Genomic DNA, 20,073 nt, shown 5'->3' with positions numbered 1-20,073 from the left:
CACATTGACAGCCCTCATACAAAATGTTTTGACTTCCTTGTAAGTCCCGCATATTACTTCAACCTTCTCTAAGTTACCCGGGATCAAATTTGAGCACCCGCCCTTACTGCGTACCGGTCGTTTCTTAGTGACCCATGTATGGGCCACGGACGTATGGAGCCAGTCCGTCATGACCCATATATGGATCACTGGACTGTCGACGTGTTAAATAGGGGATATTAATGGTTTCAGGACTTTCAAGTCTAAAAATGAAACAACGCGTTTGAGACTCAATAAAAATATTTATAATCCTTTCAAATTGTACACTGTAGACAAAACGTACAGGCCAGCTGACCATGTCGCGATACAAGCTAGATAAAAAGACTAGCAAAACTAAATCACTTTGACCACTTGAATGCAACTTTCGCTTCCATTTTATTTACAAATTCTTTGGGAAGTTGACTAATGGATTATGTCCAGGGAAACTTTATTATGGGCGATGGGCAGATCATCTCTTTCCATACGATTCATCATATCCAACGTATTTGTCGTTTCTTAGTAAAAAGGCAGCAAGATGCCTTCAGTTCTGATTACGAGTGCGCGGATATGCGTGAATGTTTGGAAAACTGACGAAAATAATTGATAATCTTTCCAATGTCCCGAAAATTAAATTTTACTAAGTCTACTGACAGTAAAAGCTTGCATGTATCAAAATCAAACATGGTTGATTTGTCATAGAAAGTTAAATTTCGTACCTGTCTTTATACAAATTGTAGACATCTACATTTTTATCCAAACGAAAAAACGGTAGTGTCTAAAATCCTACGTCACACCACCCTACAAGACTCAAACATTTAGTCACTCAAATGATCAAGTTTCATTCTTTAAATAACCCAATAAAATTATAAATTATATACATTTATACAATGTTAGCTAGCGATACAGCATTCTGTGTATGTTGATTTATATTTGGAGGGACTATCCAAATTGTACGACGTTAAATATTTACCGGAAATTATTATACATTTTACAAGTTTTTTGGACGATATACAAGGATAACTTCTAGTTGTACATAAAGTGCATTATGTATAATATAAAACTCTTTTTGAGCACCTGTTTATAGGTATTTTATATGCTAAGTTTACATTATTAAATAGAACTATTTTTGGAAGTTTTCAATTCTAATAATGCTATATCTATTAATTAATATAATGCCATTCTTACTATTGATTTTCATTCTCGAAAAAAGGCACTGGAAATCTTTTCTATTATAGTGGATTAGAGCAGATTTCTTGGATGAAAACACTCTGTATTTAACAGCTAGTTATATCAGGAACTACAAATACTATCGACTTAAAGAAGTTATTGTTATATTATTTCAAACTATTATTTTTATATGCAAGTAAAATCTTTATTTCCTCTACAAAAATACATGATATTTGTTTGTGTTTGTCTATATTATACAACTTTGCCTCTCCCTTCGAGGATACAGGCTTAACGATGTATGTAATAAGTAATAATATTTATGTTAATTGATTTTTATCGTTAAAAATATTATAAATATATTAACTATTGCATTACGATATCTGCCCTTCTCCAATAAAATTCATATATTTCAATATTGCCTGTTACATAACTCGAATTTATCACAAAGTACGTCCTACACTAGAATTTAGGCCTAAATTATTTACATTGTCTAGTGACATCTAGTAATCACTCACGAATATCATACGTTTATCACCTATATGCCCTGAAAAAACTGTCCAATCTTGCGTACCAATGATTTGACACAATCTAGGAAGAAAGTGCCTTTTAAACAGTCGAACCAGAGTCTACCTAGAGTGCGTTAGTTGTAAATGTTATTGGGATGATTTCAGAGCACCGAAAGTCAATAGGCTCCTTGACAACCTACTCAAATGAGATACTTTTTACGAAACGTCAAAAGCAAAGGTTTCTTTGGAGTTGGTATGAAAATACTGTCCTGTGACGTCATCAATAGAAGCGGTCAAACGTCGTACTCATTGTTACTTAATTCTCATAAATGCAATTCGAAAATAAGTCGCTTTTGATGCTATGTTATTTTATGTGTTATGTTAAATTAAAAAAAAATACGTATGTTCTAACTGGATATTTCAAAAGACAAAAGATTCTAGAATATGTTTGCGTTGAATGTCGAACTCCAGTGCTCTGAGATTCACCCTATTACATAAACTCCAAAACGGGAATTTAAACACACAGATAACGCTTGTGTTGGTGGCGTCAATGTTACGTTACTATTTAAAACATAAACGGAACCATCAAACTTTCGAGTTTCTGGTGGGAATTCGTAGTGGATGGATTCTCACCATATTGTGTTGAATTGTATATTTCTAACATTGAAAACACGAGCAAAATTTATGCAAAAATAACGCGTACAGCCAAAACCCCACAGACTTCTTGAGACAAGACCAAAATTAAAAAAGTCAAAGCGCCAGCGCATTATTCGTAACTATGGCGCCACTACATACATTTCATTATCTGTAATTTTTATTATATCTAATGACGTTGTGGCGGCGTTCAGTTTATGAACGCACCCCTTAACTGACAGATAGCTGTCAGGTCACTGCTGTCAGTGAGCTGTCAAGGGACTACTCTCGCTAGACTTGTAACGCACACGCACGCTGTTGTTTTGTACTGACCGATTTGATAAAGTATTGTGATCCGTGATACTGTGACTGTGTCTTATTAACTCTAATAAACTATTCGTCCAAGTGGAGTTGTTCTATTATTGAGAAGGGGATCTACGTGTATCCTGCACCCGTCCCCTCAATGGTGACCTCTAAGACTCCAAAACAAAGCCATAAAGCCAAAATTACAAAAAAATTACAAAAAACCAAATATCTAAATAAATAAATAAATACAAAAAACCAACCAAAACAATACCAATTTATACGAAGACCAAAAGCAATGACCCCGTATGCCCATGCTTCCTCACATTATTAAAGGATTACAGGACATCTTTACACCTTCTAGACCATCATCTCCAAATTCTCGTCAGCTTAATATTACAACAACTTTAACCGAGCACGAGGTACTAAAGAACCTGAGAATGTGTGACAAAAAAGCCAAGAATGCTCTAGAAGAGTTACATGCGCAACATAAAGTGACAGACCAATCCCACATATTCAAATTGTCCTCGGAGGCCTGTGACTCCTTTGTCAATACCGACCACAACTATGAGATAGAAGGATTTGACCCCGAGTTTGATGATGCTGTATATAATCCTCCTGATCAGGCCTCGAGTGCTTGCCTGAAAGATTTTGAGAATAAAACACGAGTTATGCACCACCAACAGAGTATCCAGGACGAAAGTGTGAAGATTCCACAGCTTATGAGTATCTGTGAGGAGAGAAGCATCCGAATATTGAGCATAGTAAGCGATATCTCGAAATTTTTTAAGATTTTCGCTCGATTTCTACAATCAATATACGCCTGGGCAAGTCTATTACGGAAAATTGGAAGAGTCCATTTCACAGATCGCTACATCGATTTGATTGGAGGATCCCAACCCAACAGCTAATTCTGCTTCCCGTTCACTTACACATCACTGCCACCGGTTCGACGTACATTGCTGCACAATCAAAACCACTTCGACGTACATTGCTGCACCTTCAAAATCACTTCGACGTACATTGCGTAACCTCGCGAATCTGTTTCGAAGTACATTGCTGCATAAAAAACTTCGTGCAACCAACTTTCGAAGTTTCGAAGACTGTTTTTGGAAAACATAACACAGTGTTTTAGTGAGATCTATAAACATTACTTAACATTGCTTGTTACTTCCAGCCAAACAAGTGGTATTTTGTACATAGGTGTTAATACAATAACTTTACTTAATTTAAGTCATAGGTTTAAGAAGTTGAACAATTTACTTTACTAATTAACAATTTTTTTCTCTGGTTACGTGCGTTGCATACTAAACTAAATAATCAATTTAGATTAAGAATATTGCTAAAATTTTGACCTTTAACTTCCTTTCTCCGTGGGGGGGTGGTGTGGCGGCGTTCAGTTTATGAACGCACCCCTTAACTGACAGATAGCTGTCAGGTCACTGCTGTCAGTGAGCTGTCAAGGGACTACTCTCGCTAGACTTGTAACGCACACGCACGCTGTTGTTTTGTACTGACCGATTTGATAAAGTATTGTGATCCGTGATACTGTGACTGTGTCTTATTAACTCTAATAAACTATTCGTCCAAGTGGAGTTGTTCTATTATTGAGAAGGGGATCTACGTGTATCCTGCACCCGTCCCCTCAACGTCATTTCATATAAGATATATTACATACAGATCATATTCTGTCTTCTTAATAATAACCTCCTTTTTTTGAAGTCGGTTAAAACGCAAGATGTTAACCTTCTACTTCATAGTAGACTAAAATCTCTAATACATATTATATATTTCATGCATGCATGGTTATTTTTTCCGAAAAAGAATTTTGTTCTATTGTAATGTCATGGTGATTTCACCCATACTATTGCGCGATTCACATTATTCCTGTAGCCATTCCAGTCCAACGCTGGATATCAGTGAACACACTGGAATAATGTGAACCAGCACTGGAATGTTCCTATTCCAGTGAACGCATTCCAATATCTTATAAATTATTATGCGTCCAATATTCATTTACCAATTTGATTCAAAATATATATTTATTTTTAACCCTTTCACGGAGAGACATCATGGTTCATTGATGGTTCATAAAGGTAACATTGGGATCGGAACGTTATTAGACGTTCTGTCCTTGAAAGTGTTAAATTTATATTTGGGTCTATATTTTATGTTGTAGTGATAGTTCTTAAAATCTTTTCGACATGATATAACCAACGTTTTTGTTGACAGATTAGAAACAAAAATAAATTATTTTATTCGGATTAGTGTAGGTAAACGGTTCCTGACTCATGACTGTTCGAAATAGGTATAGAGATAGCGGAAGAAAACGAACGAATAAGACCATAGACGTATTTTACAGTCAATCAATCTGTCATTATAACTTCGTCATATTATAATTTAAGCTACTAGAAATAAGGCGTGAACTCAACTTTCGATTTACACGAAATTTGGCAACTTCAACTGTTCACTTTTAATTTATTATAGTTGTCATGAAAGTATCAATTACGGTCAGTGTCTGAGAAAAGACTGTCAAGACGAGGTCAAAACTGTCAAGTTTGGCTATAACAAACCGAGCAAAATCACTAACGAGTCTCATTCGTTCGTTCGCCCGATCCGTACCAAACCTTAAGCTGAATTGTGTTAACATTTTTCACATAGTAAAATAGAGCTATTTCCCGGCAGGATAACGTTACAAATGCTTAACAGCACATCGCTGTAAAAAAAAACTTACTCGTTACAAGTAACACATCCGTTGCTTTAAGTTATGAACGCCTAAACGACTTGCTCAGAATCGTCTCGCGTACTCGAGACCGCGTCCGTGCCCGAAACTACGGTACTCCTGTACAACTTTAAGTTAGACTCTGTGTAGTCGAGAATTTTTCTACTAGAATGTCTGATGTATAACATTTGCTTGTGGTAGATTTTCAAGGCTCCTTTAATGGTTATATAAGTGAGGCCGCCGAGTATGGTTCTGTGGAGGTTGTTCTGTATGGAGCGGAAGAAGATTTTGCCTATGATGGTGGATATGGTGGGCAGGAGTAGGGCTGAGCAGAAGATACGGGTGGGGGATAGGTGGTTGCTGGTGGAGTTGTTGGGCTGCTGGCCTGGGAGCACCGCGCCGCGGTCGCCTTCCACACTGGAATGAAGGAAAATGTAATTTCAGAAAATGTATTTATTAAATTCGCTTATAAAGGGCGTAAAAATCGAACCAGTCTTGAGTGCAGAATATTACGAGTATTTCTTCTTTTTTTTAATAACAGAATTCAAGGTTCGTTCGATACCCTGGTATGTGAGAAAACTTTTGTCAAAGTGCCTTCGTTTGTGAATTATTGATTACTCTGGGGTCAAGAAGGGTTGTGTAGATAGCAAGAGTTTTCTTAGAAATATTTAGATATTATCTAATTTAAATCGATCTTGATATCACCTGACATTTAATTACATACTTACATAAAACTTTTTTGGTAATGTACTTCCCTAGCTCCGTTGTTGAAGTGGTTGTTGGATAATTAACTATTTTTAGATGCTTTCGAATTCGACTACACAACTATTGAGTTTGTTTGAACATGATACGGGAAAACAGGGCAAGCTGGTGGGATTCATCTAGTGATGCATATCGATAGGCTATTGATAGTCCGTCCTAATCAGAAGCAGTATCTATAGTATTACTGTGCGACGATAGTATTAATCTAAATGACCTATCAGAAGTTCGGCAACCCTAGTTTCATTCCGATTCCCAACTCTTTGCTGCAAACAAACACAACATAATCAAAAAAAATTTTAACATAATCTTTATTATTTTTATTCTTGGTTTTCTGTTTGCATTGTGTAAATTTTAAGTTGTTGTAGTGCCCTTACAGGATTCCTGTTTGTACTTTCTTTTATTTTTAGGACCTCTGTAAAACATCAGGAATGCAATAAAATATTTTATCTTAACATAAAGCTCTAATAACCCGACTCACCTCCCAAATGGCAGTATATACGCCAAGGCCGGTATCTTGGCGCAGTATTTCCTCAGGAACAACAGTACGGAGTCCTCCCAGTTGTACATCTTCGCGCTGATCAGCGTAACAGGGATGGTAGGCAACAATACCAAGAGAACCAGGGGATCAGCTGACTCCATCATCTCCAGGCCTTCCCTGTGGCCTACTACCTGAAATTGAGATTAGGGAATGATTTAATATTTGATCTATACAAAATGGAAGTTGAGTGAACTCCTTCAAATGAGTGAATTAAAATGAATAAAGGAACTAATTAAGGTAATCACGAGGCATACAAGATCTTATGTTTAATTTTTTACGTGACTTAATATAGGTAGGTTTTACTCGGATGACAGTTAACTACTACTCGTGCTCATTCTAAGAGTTATTGTCATCTGTTTTGGACAAACTTCTGGTCATAACTCCACTTCGAACAATTCTTTATAACATAAGCTCATGACAATATTCTAATTGGGGTCAGAGGTACATCCAGCGCAAGATAAACAAGAACCCACACCTCACCGAGGTTTCTGTTAGACCAACGTGGTAACCCGTATCGACGTCTGTAATGGTCGAGCCAACTGTACTATTTTCAATGGAGCTATTAGGATTAAAATAAAAGTAAAACGAACATTCCCCCCATAATATTAGTGGCATCAGCGTAACCACATTACGCGGACGTAACTTTTCAACACCAAATATAAACTCCGAAATTAGGTTTTGCGTAAAGTCTGGAGTAATAAACCATCGACAAACATATTTTGAGAACTCTTAAAATATATTGTGTTTTGTACGTTTCCCTTGAGGAAAACTAAAAATACTTGGCAAATTATACACACAGTTTGTGCACAGTTGTAAATTACTACAGAAATAACGCGCTGGAACAAGGGTTGTTTACTAACAGTCGTATCATCGACGAATTCACGCTAACCTGACTTATGTGAAGGAAAATATTCATCTCCCTAGCATTATCCCGTTTTTTTTTTCACAGGGTCCGCTTACCTAACCTGAAGATTTGACAGGTCCGGTTCTTACAGAAGCGACTGCCTGTCTGACCTTCCAACCCGCGAAGGGAAAACCAGCCCAATACAGGTTAGGTCACATACCTCCGAAAATGCATTCCTCACGATATTTTCCTTCGCCGCCGAGCAAGTGATAATAATAGTGGTATTTAATTTATGATCCAAAGATAAATTCGAAAACAAATTCGACAATAATCGGTTAGGCCCGTGCTGGATTCGAACCTGCGACTTCAAAGTGAGAGGCAAGCGTTCTACCAACTGGGCTACCACGGCTCCCCAAGAATATTATCGTTTTATAATAATCAGTTAATGCACCGATTCCGATTGGTGTCGAGCGATATTTAGAGTAAGTCGGAAGTAGGTATAAGACACCGTAGAGGAATAAGTATTGCTTAGCAGAGTATTTTTATTCACCCTTGCAAATTTCAAGGATAAAGTGCCAGAAAGGAGAGAGTGCTGTGTCTTATAGTATGAAAGAAAATCCCATAACTAAGCCGTCTTGCAGGGTTAACATTCGCAACGTAAAATATTCGATCGATTCAATAAATTTTGTCGATAAGTTTGTTTCTTCCCTAAAATGCGTGCCACGTGATTTTGTTCGTATTTTAACAGAACGACATAATATGTATTACGTATTAGCACCAATCGACAAATCGACATAATTACATCGTCAGAATCGATAAAATGACCGTGACAAAATTTTATCACTTTGCGCATGTTAGACCTATTGGACAGGTCTCTCGTGCGGGTTATGAGATCAATGACCGCCCTCATCAACTCAGGTATCAGCATTACTATTGAGCCGCCAAAGGCCCCTGACATGGCTCATGTAACGACTACATAATATAGTAAATAGTAGACGGGATCGATCGGCTTATCGTGCCCTCCGAATCACGGATCATTTTACTTTCGGAGAATTTGATGATCAGCCTGCAATTTCCTAACCAAACTAGGGATCACAAAGTATTTTTGTGATATGTCCCCACCGGGATTCGAACCCGGGACATCCGGATTGTGAGCCAGGCCAGGTGGTTGCCATAGACATAGATTGATGGCGGAGAGACACTCCGCCTCGCGCGATTAGTTTCGGTGGCGAGTTATATTAGAAATATAAAATTGAGTAGCTCGGTGGCGCAGCAGTAAACGCACTCGGTCTGCGATTGTTGAAGTTAAGCAACTTTCGCAAAGGCCGGTCATAGGATGGGTGACCACAAAAAAAAAGTTTTCATCTCGAGCTCCTCCGTACTTCGGAAGGCACGTTAAGCCGTTGGTCCCGGCTGCATTAGCAGTCGTTAATAACCACCAATCAGCACTGGGCCCGCGTGGTGGTTTAAGGCCCGATCTCCCTATCCATCCATAGGGAAGGCCCGTGCCCCAGCAGTGGGGACGTTAATGGGCTCGTGATGATAATTCTTAAAAGAAATATAATATATACAATCAACTAAGTACCTATGCCTTTTTTGAAAACTATTTCCAGACTTGTTCCGTGCATTTTATTCAATATTCGTTTCCAACTACGTCTGTGGTATGACAATGCTGTCTACGCGAGACCGACGGGATTTTAGTGCTTTGTTCAGTGTGACCAATCTAATTTGACAAGCTACGTTAAAATGACTTTTCACCCAACCCTACGTGTAATTTTCTAGAAAAAAAATACCTAATTCTTGTGTATTACTAATAATTAAGTATGTTGTCCTCTCTACCAGTTGCAGTGCCCTTACCGGGTCCATGTTGATACTATAATACTTACTTCTGTATTTTTATAACACACATGGTCGCAATAAAACCTTTCTATTTCTGTTTTTCGTTGCAAGAAGGAAGAGAAGCAAAATAATTCTATACCATATCTGACCCAAATATCAAGCAACAATTATTTTTATATATGCTGCTGCCATTACATTATACTTATATTTGAATAATTATGCAATGAGGAAATAGGTAATCATCACGTTAAATCTCTATAACGCCATCTATATTATTTTTGGGGAACGTAGCCTGGAAAGTCATGTTAGGCACGTTAGTCGTTACCCGGTTAGTAGTCGTTACCCGGTTATTAGTCTTTACCCGGTTATTATTCGTTACCCGGTTAGTAGTCATTACCCGGTTATTAGTCCTTACCCGGTTATTATTCGTTACCCGGTTGTTAGTCGTTACCCGGTTGTTAGTCGTTACCCGGTTATTATTCGTTACCCGGTTGTTAGTCGTTACCCGGTTGTTAGTCGTTACCCGGTTATTAATCGTTACATGAGCTATGTCAGGGGCCTTTGGCGTTTCAATAGTAACCCTGACACCAGAGTTGATAGGGCTGGTAATCCACCTCACAACCCACACGATAAGAAGAAGAGAATTAACTGATTGCACTTAAGACCTCGAATACCAATACGATCATTTTGCAGACTAGATTGACTCTCATCTCGATATTTATTCTTCTTCTATCGTTTGTGTAGTGAGGTCAATAACCGACCTCATCAACCCTGGTGTCAGGATTGAAGAAGATAACAAAGTCTCGTAAACTGTAGAGTTTTTCTTATAAGTCCAATTATGCAAATCAATATGATTCATAATATTTACTATAAAAGTAGTACAGTCATGAGCAATATAATGTACCCACTTTAGGACTCTGTCGCACTAACATATTAGACATTTAGTGAGACTTACAGTTCAATTTGTCAAAAAAGTTAATGTGACATGGTACCAAAGTGTATACATATTAATGCTCGTGACCGTACATAGGTAAACTGTATGTTTTTAATATAATGAATCATGTTTCACACCTTAATTAATGCTGATAACCGGTCAATAACTGACAAGGGGATTAGCCGAGTTCAATATAAAGTTCTCTTTGAAATTCGGTCAGATTACTTATGAAATTGATTTGATAATTATACAAAACAAGCAGACAGACGCCTGCTTATCAATTTCGCAGTATTTTTGTGCAATTACGTATTTTTAGAGTAGGTAGATATGTTATGATATGACTTTGAGTCAAATTAAAACAAAACTACACCCATGAAGTGTCCGTCATACAAAAAAACCTCGTTTTGCACAGACACTACACATTGACGTTATCGTACCCGCGCATCTGTGTGTGTGTGACGTCTGACGCCCACACAATTGAAGACTGAAGTAAGACCGAGGGGGTGAGGTAAACCTAGCTCAGCCTCTGGCGGGGAGCGGAGAGTTACCGTTCCATACGTGATATTATTCAAAACTTCCGACCAAGTAAAGTTCGTTGGAAGACACTGAATGTATCACGCCTGTATCCTCGAACGGGTAGGCAGAAGTGTATTAGTATACACACCCATTTCTCGCCACCTATGTTTGAGTCCCATGTAATAGGGTGCAAGCCTATTGCCATTAATCGGGCACAAATCCAGTAAATCACAGGATATTCATTATCTACGATCCAAACATGAAATTCAGATTCATAAAGACTGTCCCTTTGTATTTTTTTTTTTTACAAGGATGAAGGAAATAGCATGGAGTAGGGAATATAACTACAATATAGGTAATAAAAATGGTGTTACCCTGTAAGCCTCTACAACTTTTATGGACAAAATTTTTTTACGCAAAATCATTACTTAATATTAACTATTTATGTACTTCTCGTTTGCAGAAGTACAGATAAAGCTACATCTATACAAATATAGTCATGTCGTGAGAGAATCGTCCTTATAAAATCGCAGGTTTAAGTCCTTGAAACACCACTGCTTAATAATTGATAAGCGCCTAACTACTCTGCGATAAATGGACACTTTACTGCGATAATTAAAATAACCAACCATAAACTAGGTAGACACTTTGCAATTATAGTACGGTCACGAGCATTAATATGTACACACTTTGGTACCATGTCACATTAACTTTTTAGACAAATTGAACTGTAAGTCTCACTAAATGTCAAATATGTTAGTGCGACAGAGTCCTAACGTGGGTACATTATATTGCTCATGACTGTACCTACTGGTTTACTTTTAAACCGGAGCCGTGGTAGCTCAGTTAGAAGAACGCTTGACTCACTGTAAGGTCGAAGATTCGAATCTAGCACGGGCCTAAACCTATGATTTTCGAATTCATGTCGAACAGCAGTGCAGGAAAACATCGTGAGGAAACCCACATGCCCGAGAAATGCCTTTCGGAGGTATGTGACCTAACAGGTATTGGGCTGATTTTCCCTACTACGCGAGTCGGAAGGTCAGACAGGTCGCTTCTGTAAAAACTGGATCTGCCAAATGTTGACTAAAGATTAGCGAACCCTGTATCGATTCACTCTTTAGTGCCACTTAGCAACAATCGTGACTACTTGATTGTTGTAACAGCATGTGTAAACAATATTTTTCCTCTGTATTTTTTCCTAAAAGGGGATATTTTCACCGTTAAATACTAAATTGTATTGTCACGAGAAATCTTTTTGTGGTGTAGTGGAAAAACAACGCGTATAATTTTGATATGAAAAAAAACTGAAAAATGTGTTTATTTTAAATTTTTACTTATAATAATTACCTATATTAGTATAAAAACTAACATACTCCATCCTTCGGACGCCACGTAAAATTTTCGGTCCAGCCGTCCAGCGGGATAATTGACCGCACTTTGGGAGCATTCCAATCAGTAAAGACACGCAAAAGAAGAACGTCAACTGACCTGCATAACAGTGACAGCTCCATAGGTGATAGCGATCCAATAGATGGACCCGAGCAGGACTCCGCCAGCGATGAAGGGGCAGATCTTGTGGGTGATCTCCTCCATGGCGTCAAGGAGGGCCACAAACGCCCCCATGGAAGGGAAGACTACTATATACTCCGCTTTGCACTGGGGGCAGAGCACCTTCCGTGTTATGTTGCCACGCTGCTTCTCGTCAACCCACCTCTGTAGGCAGCTTTGGTGGACCTGAAAGGAAGAAGGTTGTGAGTATAGACGTCGAGGTTTCCGGACAAGTAGTCAATTTAATTTGCGGAAAATCTATAAAAAAAAAGTTAAAAAGAACTTCTTAAATAAAAAAAAAAGTCCCGTAAAAAAGGTATGACGACCTCGACGCCTGTCGGAGGAATTGGCTGGGGTTCACACAGGTCTGGGAAAATTGGCAGGATCAAGGAGAGTTAACGACTAGCGTTTCCGAACTATCGACAGTTGACTTTGAAAATCATATATTCTAGCTATCGATAGATCGATAGCTCATTTAAACCAACACTAACGTTACAAAAAAGTCGCTAGACTTAAAAATTCATCAGTGTAACGCCCAGTTGATAAATGGGACGCGTAATTGTAGTTGCAGTATCATACACAGAACTTGTAATATCAAGTACCTCGGGGTGGTGATCGATGAAAAGCTTTCGTTTTATGATCATATTGCCAAAACTTCAGATAGACTAAGAAGACTTATCCATATTATGCGTCTTCTGCGGACAGCTGCTCCCAGGAAGCTCCTCTTTACAGTTTACACCGCTCTTTGTGAGTCAATAATCACATATTGTATCTCAGTCTGGGGGGGTTCCGCTTGTTCTGAACTTCTCTACCTTGAAAGAGCTCAGCGTTCGATACTAAAAGTCATGCTTAAGAAACGATTCATGTTCCCTACCGATTTACTATTTAAAGAATGTGAAGTATTGAGTATTCGGAAATTATTTATTTTTAAGGCGATGTTAAAGACGCACAGGCGTGTTATAAGATGCAATGAGTACCCTCTGCTCCTGGACAAAAGAGTATTTATTATCCCTGTCCCATCAGTTAACACTAGTTTTGCTAGGAGATTTCCTAATTTTTTGCACCCATTCATATATAACAAGGTAAATAAAATTTGTTGTATTTCTAAATGTAAAATCCTTCAGGCACACGCATTGCTAAAGAATTGGCTACAGTCCTTAACCTATGAAGAAACAGAGGAGGTTCTAAAAATTGTTACTTGAATAATACAGATAACTTTGATTCTGGCTCAAACATACACCTTCTCTCTCTCACACTCACACACACATACACACTCACACACACACACTCACACACACACACACTCACATACCCATATCCTCACTTACCCTCACTCACTCACAGACTTACTTCATCACATGTTTACTTATTCCTTTAAATTTCTATTATGATCTCATAATTAATTAGCGATCTCTTAATTGTAAGCCTTTGTTATTCGTAATTGTTGTTTTGTTTAACATTTAAATTTTATTTTCTCAACATTTCTAGTTACTTTCGTTCTAAGTAGAGTCTTACAGAGTGTATTTTATCTTTTGTTACCTTTTTTTTTTAATTATATTTTGTTCATTTCAAGTTAGTTTTAACGTTTTCAGTAGTTCTCCATCTTTTGTCCTAAACGGAGACTTAGATAGTATGTACTGTTGTTTATAAACGTATTGAACATGATTCTTACGATACAGGCTTTGCCTAGTGTAAGAATCATAGATATTGCCTCTGAAAAACGTAAACTCAGTAAAAATTGTAAACTTACACTAAAAATGTAATGCTGATTTTGTAAAAATTGTACCTTTTTTTTTCTGAATAAATATTATTATTATTATTATTATTTATTACATAGCAGTACTATCTATACTCTAGTCGTCGTTGATAATTACTTCCGCACAATAAAATAACCGAAAACCAGCGTTGGATGGTGCCATAGTATGGCGCCATCACAACAGAAGTTGAGCCATTTTCATTTGCCCGTATTCGTAATATTCATAATTACCTAGTTCTTATAGAAAAATGTAAACTGGTACTGGCAATCAATTTATTTAATTTAATTCTTATTCTGTACCTTTTCACCTATCGATCTTCTTCTTCTATCGTGTGGGTTGTAAGGTGAATTACCAACCTCATCAAACCTGGTATCAGGGTTACCTATCGATAGTACTGCTGTGTGCGAGTGTCGATAGCCAACGCTAGTAAAAACCATCGCTAAGAAACATTATAGAAGGATCTTCTATGAAATGAGAATTGCAAGTTCTTTGTTACGATTTTTCAGATTGAGAAATTCTATTGTCCCCTATAAGTTTTTGGACATCAAATATTTTGGTCATACAAATAAAATTCATCATATTTACAGAGCCGAGTCAATATCAATGACTCCGACGTAGTGTTACATCCAATTGTGTATACAGTTATACCAATAGACTATTGAATAGAGCACGTAACGGTATACAAAGTAGTATCTAACATAACATCTCGCCTGTATCCCCGAAGGGGTAGGCAGGCAGACGTGTATTAGACGTGTGTTAAATGTAATGTAGCTGTCTGTCTGTGGTGTCCGAAAGTAATAAGTGTTTCTTTCTTTCTTTTTTCTATAGTATAGGTACTTATACACACACTCCTCGCATGTAACTAGGGACGAACCTATAATTGCCACTAACCGGGCACAAATCCTGGAAATCACATGATATCTCTATCTATGATCTAAACATGAATTCCTAAAGGGTATAAGGTACAACCCGTAGAGGGATACGGGTGAAGACCTCAACGGTTGCAGAGGCGGAGATGGGAGCCATCGGTACGGCAATGCAAGACAGAATAGGTGAGTCGGAAAACTGCAACCTGACAGAGGGTAGCAGTAACTGTCAGTACTATTCAGAGACGGAGGACAGGAGCCCTAATACGGCTTTGAAATAGACTACTCTTTACGCCATCACACACGCGTGAGACAGAGTACTGCGGGGCGGAAGGCAAGAGAGAAACCACTGCCCTATTTTTCCCTAAAAAGTAGCATAGAGATTGGTACACTGATAAGAGCGTGGCTCTTAAATTAGTGATGATGAAACACGAATTCAAACTCATAAAGTCGAATTCAGTGGTTTAGAGCCCGACCCGGGATTCGATCTGGTGACACTACAATGTAAGTCGCACGTTCTCCGAACAGGGCAGGGGACTTTACGGTGTACAGTCATGAGCAATATTAATGTACCCACTTTAGGACTCTGTCGCACTAACATATTTGACATTTAGTGAGACTTACAGTTCAATTTGTCAAAAAAGTTAATGTGACATGGTACCAAAGTGTATACATATTATTGCTCGTGACCGTACATAGGTAAACTGTATGTTTTTAATATAATGAATCATGTTTCACACCTTAATTAATACTGATAACGGGTCAATAACTGACAAGGGGATTAGCCGAGATCAATATAAAGTTCTCTTTGAAATTCGGTCAGATTACTTATGAAATTGATTTGATAATTATACTTACAGTTCAATTTGTCGAAAAAGTTAATGTGACATGGTACCAAAGTGTATACATATGTATTAATGCTCGTAACCGTACCTATCTAGTTTTCAAGTATTATCGAAAGTGACAGAATAATAGAACAAATAACTGCAATGTATCAATGGTTAGGAAGGTACTAATATCAAAGTGTATGGCTTTATCCATAGGTGCAAAGTATTACTAACTCCACAAAATAGGTAAACAAACATAACTGTTGCTGAAAATGATAACAAATAAATATTGGTAATAATAATAATTGATATAGATGTAAGACAGTACACTACATAGATAAGACAGTAGGTACTTATATAAAATAACTATGCAATGGTTAGTAGGGAAATATATCTCGTTTTTCAAGTAAACAAGTTTTATAATAATAAACAAACAATACATCTTAAGGTCACGTCGTCACGATGTTAGATAACGAAATTATTAAACATTTTGAGGAAATATTTTGCAAACATTTTGTTTCATGAAATATTGTGGTATCATCCTATTATAACCCAGGATCTATTTTTATACTATCTCGTTGACCAATCCTTTGAGCCTGGCATCGTGTTCAAAGCCTCATTAAAAATTTGAATAAAGAAAGAAAATGGATCTCCAGTTTGGTGCTAAAGATGAAACCTATCTAGGAAACACATACATAGATTGTCTATAAAGAAGTGGAGGCCTGGTTTTAAATAAAGAAGTATAACTACAGAAAATGTATCTAGAACAAAGATTTCATTGTGCAAGTTAGTAGATAACCTTCAGAGCATTGTTTAGGGCCGACAACCCCCAGTTGTGAAATCTGTGACAATATCTCTCGCATACATCAATCTGAGACTATTTCTTCAATGATAATCATAAAAAATATAGGTATAAGTAATCCATAAATAAGATTTCTTTGAATCATCAAAAAGGAAGGTGACTTTATCAAAATAAAACATTCGCAGTAATTTGTAAATTCAATATATCATAATAAAAGTTCACAACATCCCAATTGGGGTAGTCAGAGGTACATCCATCGCAAGAAGAACTAAGTACCCAACCAAACCTCACCCTAATTAAAATATGACAAAATAACATTTTCAAACTTACAACTTCAAAAAAGTACTGATGATTTATAATTTGATATACTATATTAGGATATAAGCTAAATAATTTGTACTAAATATAAATACGGAATCGGAATTACGACAAATTGTATAATACGCGATAATTTAAAATTGGCGCGACAAAGGCCATTTGCAGCTTTTAATGTAGCTTGTGAATGTTGATGACAATGAAAAAGTTAATTATAGATAAATAAAAAACAAAGTTCAAAGACTTTTTAAACATTTTAAAATTTAAAAATACAACATAAACTCACACACCAATAAACCCTAGTGCGGTGGCAGACCCACAAGTAATCATGAAACAACTTGTAGTCACCTTTGAATCAAAATTCAAAGATAAAATGGATGTGATGAACCAACATAATTATAGTCATCACCATTTCATACTTTATAAATTTTTTTTTAAAGAATGTGTAGGGCCCTGTGCAGAGGTTTTTCTTGCAGCTTCTTTTCCCTGGCTATACAGGTTGTGAGAAGCTGCAGTAGTTTTAGGCGGATGAGATGTTCATTATTTAAAAATAGACGATTCGAAGTGTAACTATGTTACCTACTGAATAAATATATTTTTGAATTTGAATTTGATTCATATTTTTTCATACAACGAACCTATCATGAGACAATTATTAACTGTAAGTAATTATTAAACTATAGCGAACTTGTGATAACAATTATCATTCAGATGTGAATTAAATAAGTTAATAGATGCTATGAAATCTTTATAATGATAAAGTCCAAAGGTTATGGTTGTGGTTGCTTCTATGCTGTTCTGGGAGCAAATAAAAAACATAGAACACGTTCAGCTGCTTGTCTTCCCGGGCATGTCGTAAAAACCGACAGAGGGATTGTGTCCTCTAACATGATGGACTAATGTTATGGGCGATAGGCTGACCCCTTATCACCATAAGGTTCATCATATCCAGCTTACGACATCGTATCAACAGTGGCTGCAAGTTGTCTTTGATTACTTGTGGCTCTGCCCACCCCATTAGGGATAACGGGCGTGAGTTTATGTATGTATGTCCAAAGGTTATTTCACAATAATATTATGGCAAAAATTAACAAACTTTAATTGTATTGGACTGCCGAAATAGTGATTAACACATACTCACATACACACATGTGTATCATTATTCAATTCATAAAAAAAATGGACACAAAGTGCAAAGTATGCTAAATCAAGAAAGAACCTAGGTACATATGCAAAGCAATTATTAAGATTGAGATAAAGTAAGATATAGGTACTCCCAATTATTTAATAATAAATATTAATTATTATTTATAAGAGGAGTAATGCTCTCAGTGAATATAACTTAAGATCAGTTAACAACAAACACAATTTTAATGAGATGTTAGAATTTTAATAAGGGCTTCGACAAAAATGACCGACTTTCCAGGCTTTGCTCTACAAAAACAATATAGATGGCTATGTACAGATTTAATGTCATAATTACATATTTACTCATTGCTCTGGTATATAATTATTCAAAAATGTAATGGCAGATGTATCATATAAAAATACCTAATTGTTGCTTGATATTTGGATCAGATACCTATGGTATAGAATTATATTGCTACCTAAGTATATTGCTTTTATTATTATCAGAATAATAATGGGTGGAAGATGTGATGTGCCTGGGTGTACTAGCAATTATACCCAAAATCCATTTAAAAAATTGCAAAATTATGATGTTCAACAAAAGCAACTCTGTGCAATGCTATCAATTTTTTTGGGGAACGTAGCCTGGAATGTCCCTCATTGGTATTATTTACCAATGCAGGAATGGCAACTTGTATTCTACCAAAAAAAGGTGTAGAGACTATTCTCTATAGTTTGAGATACAAACTAATTACTCACATAGTACAAAATTTCAAATAAAGTGGCTCAAATAGCTCAGAGCTGTAATCAATCACTTTCAAAGTTCTCAGTTGATCAGACTTTCAACACTGGAATAACGTGCGGAGTTTTGCGACTTACCCATTTCGTAGTTCCAATGCAGCGGCACGGTTGCACCCAAGCCGCGAGTCGATCATCGGCTTCCGTCGCGAAGCATACCCAACAAGTCTTCACATTCTCGTCATCAACCGCTTGCAGGGCTTGCGAGCTACCCCCGCTGCTAACCGGAACCTTTTCACCCGACATCATAAAACTACGTCTTCACAAAAACAACAAAAACACTTCAAACCCCCAAGGTTATACGCCTATAGGAACGCACCAACAACAAGTTTCAAGTATACGGTAATACGTGGTATTGTAAAAACAAAAACAATAATTTCCGCAAGCGATAAAAATGCTTTTGTAAAAATGAATGTCCTCAAACACAGCTGTTTTCGTCCTGTGACATGTCTTGTCGAATGACTGGAATATGAATGAGTTATTGTGAAATAAATGAATGAATGATAAAGCTACCATAAGTTATCTCTCGAAACTAACTCGAAATAACTGTAATAAAATCAATACATAAACATAAATAGCCTATTATAAATATACTTTATTGAGCACAAAATAACTCAAGGTACAGAAAATACAATAAAGGCACAACATGGTCAACAGGCGGCCTTATTGCTTATGCAGCATTTCTTCTAGGTAATCTTTAGGTAGGTACCGGAAAAAATATACAAATATAGAAATAAAGCAAAATAAAATAAACACAAACTACCTGATGAACGTAGCCTGGAAAGTGCCCCATTATACGTAATTACCGTGTAAATTCAAGCAAACCCGCGTGTAAAAGCTAATTATTGAATGTGCAAATTAAGCCCTTTCATTTGATACCCAACACAATACGCTTGGAATAATAAATCATCCTCAGTTTATACCCTCTAAGGGTACCATCGATTTTTACGGGACGTTGCATAGTCGATAATATAATAATAAGCAGACAATCAAGACACTTGTAATGACACCTCATTTGTTAAATTCAGATTAGTGGTTTGAAAGTTACAAGGGAACAGACGTAGTAGACGTACATACATAGTCGTCAAATAGCAATCCTCCTTATTGCTTCGCGATAGTTTAAAACCTCACGGTGAATTTTGTATGAATTTCTATGGTATAATAACGCTCGTTCTTTTTCTTTCTTTTACTTTCATAGCGATAGATTTGTAGGTGCAAGCGAGATAAAACAATTGTTGTAGACGCCA

The 20,073-nt window shown here is 36.9% G+C and overlaps 1 protein-coding gene across 1 annotated transcript; it reads right to left on the bottom strand.

The window, feature by feature from the left end:
- Positions 1-261: 261 nt before the first annotated feature.
- LOC126377156 (E3 ubiquitin-protein ligase MARCHF5-like) lies at positions 262-19,280 on the bottom strand. Its single transcript, XM_050024847.1, has 4 exons — positions 18,908-19,280; positions 12,274-12,519; positions 6,590-6,780; positions 262-5,766 (listed from the first exon to the last, which is right to left on the bottom strand). The coding sequence occupies exons 1-4, from the start codon at positions 19,073-19,075 to the stop codon at positions 5,403-5,405; spliced, it is 969 nt and encodes a 322-aa protein (XP_049880804.1). The 5' UTR covers positions 19,076-19,280; the 3' UTR covers positions 262-5,402.
- Positions 19,281-20,073: the final 793 nt, after the last annotated feature.

This window comes from Pectinophora gossypiella, chromosome 22, assembly GCF_024362695.1.
Source record: "Pectinophora gossypiella chromosome 22, ilPecGoss1.1, whole genome shotgun sequence".
Lineage (NCBI taxonomy): Eukaryota > Metazoa > Arthropoda > Insecta > Lepidoptera > Gelechiidae > Pectinophora > Pectinophora gossypiella.
The sequence above is the reverse complement of the archived record's forward strand: the minus strand, read 5'-3'. Positions and strand labels throughout refer to the sequence as shown.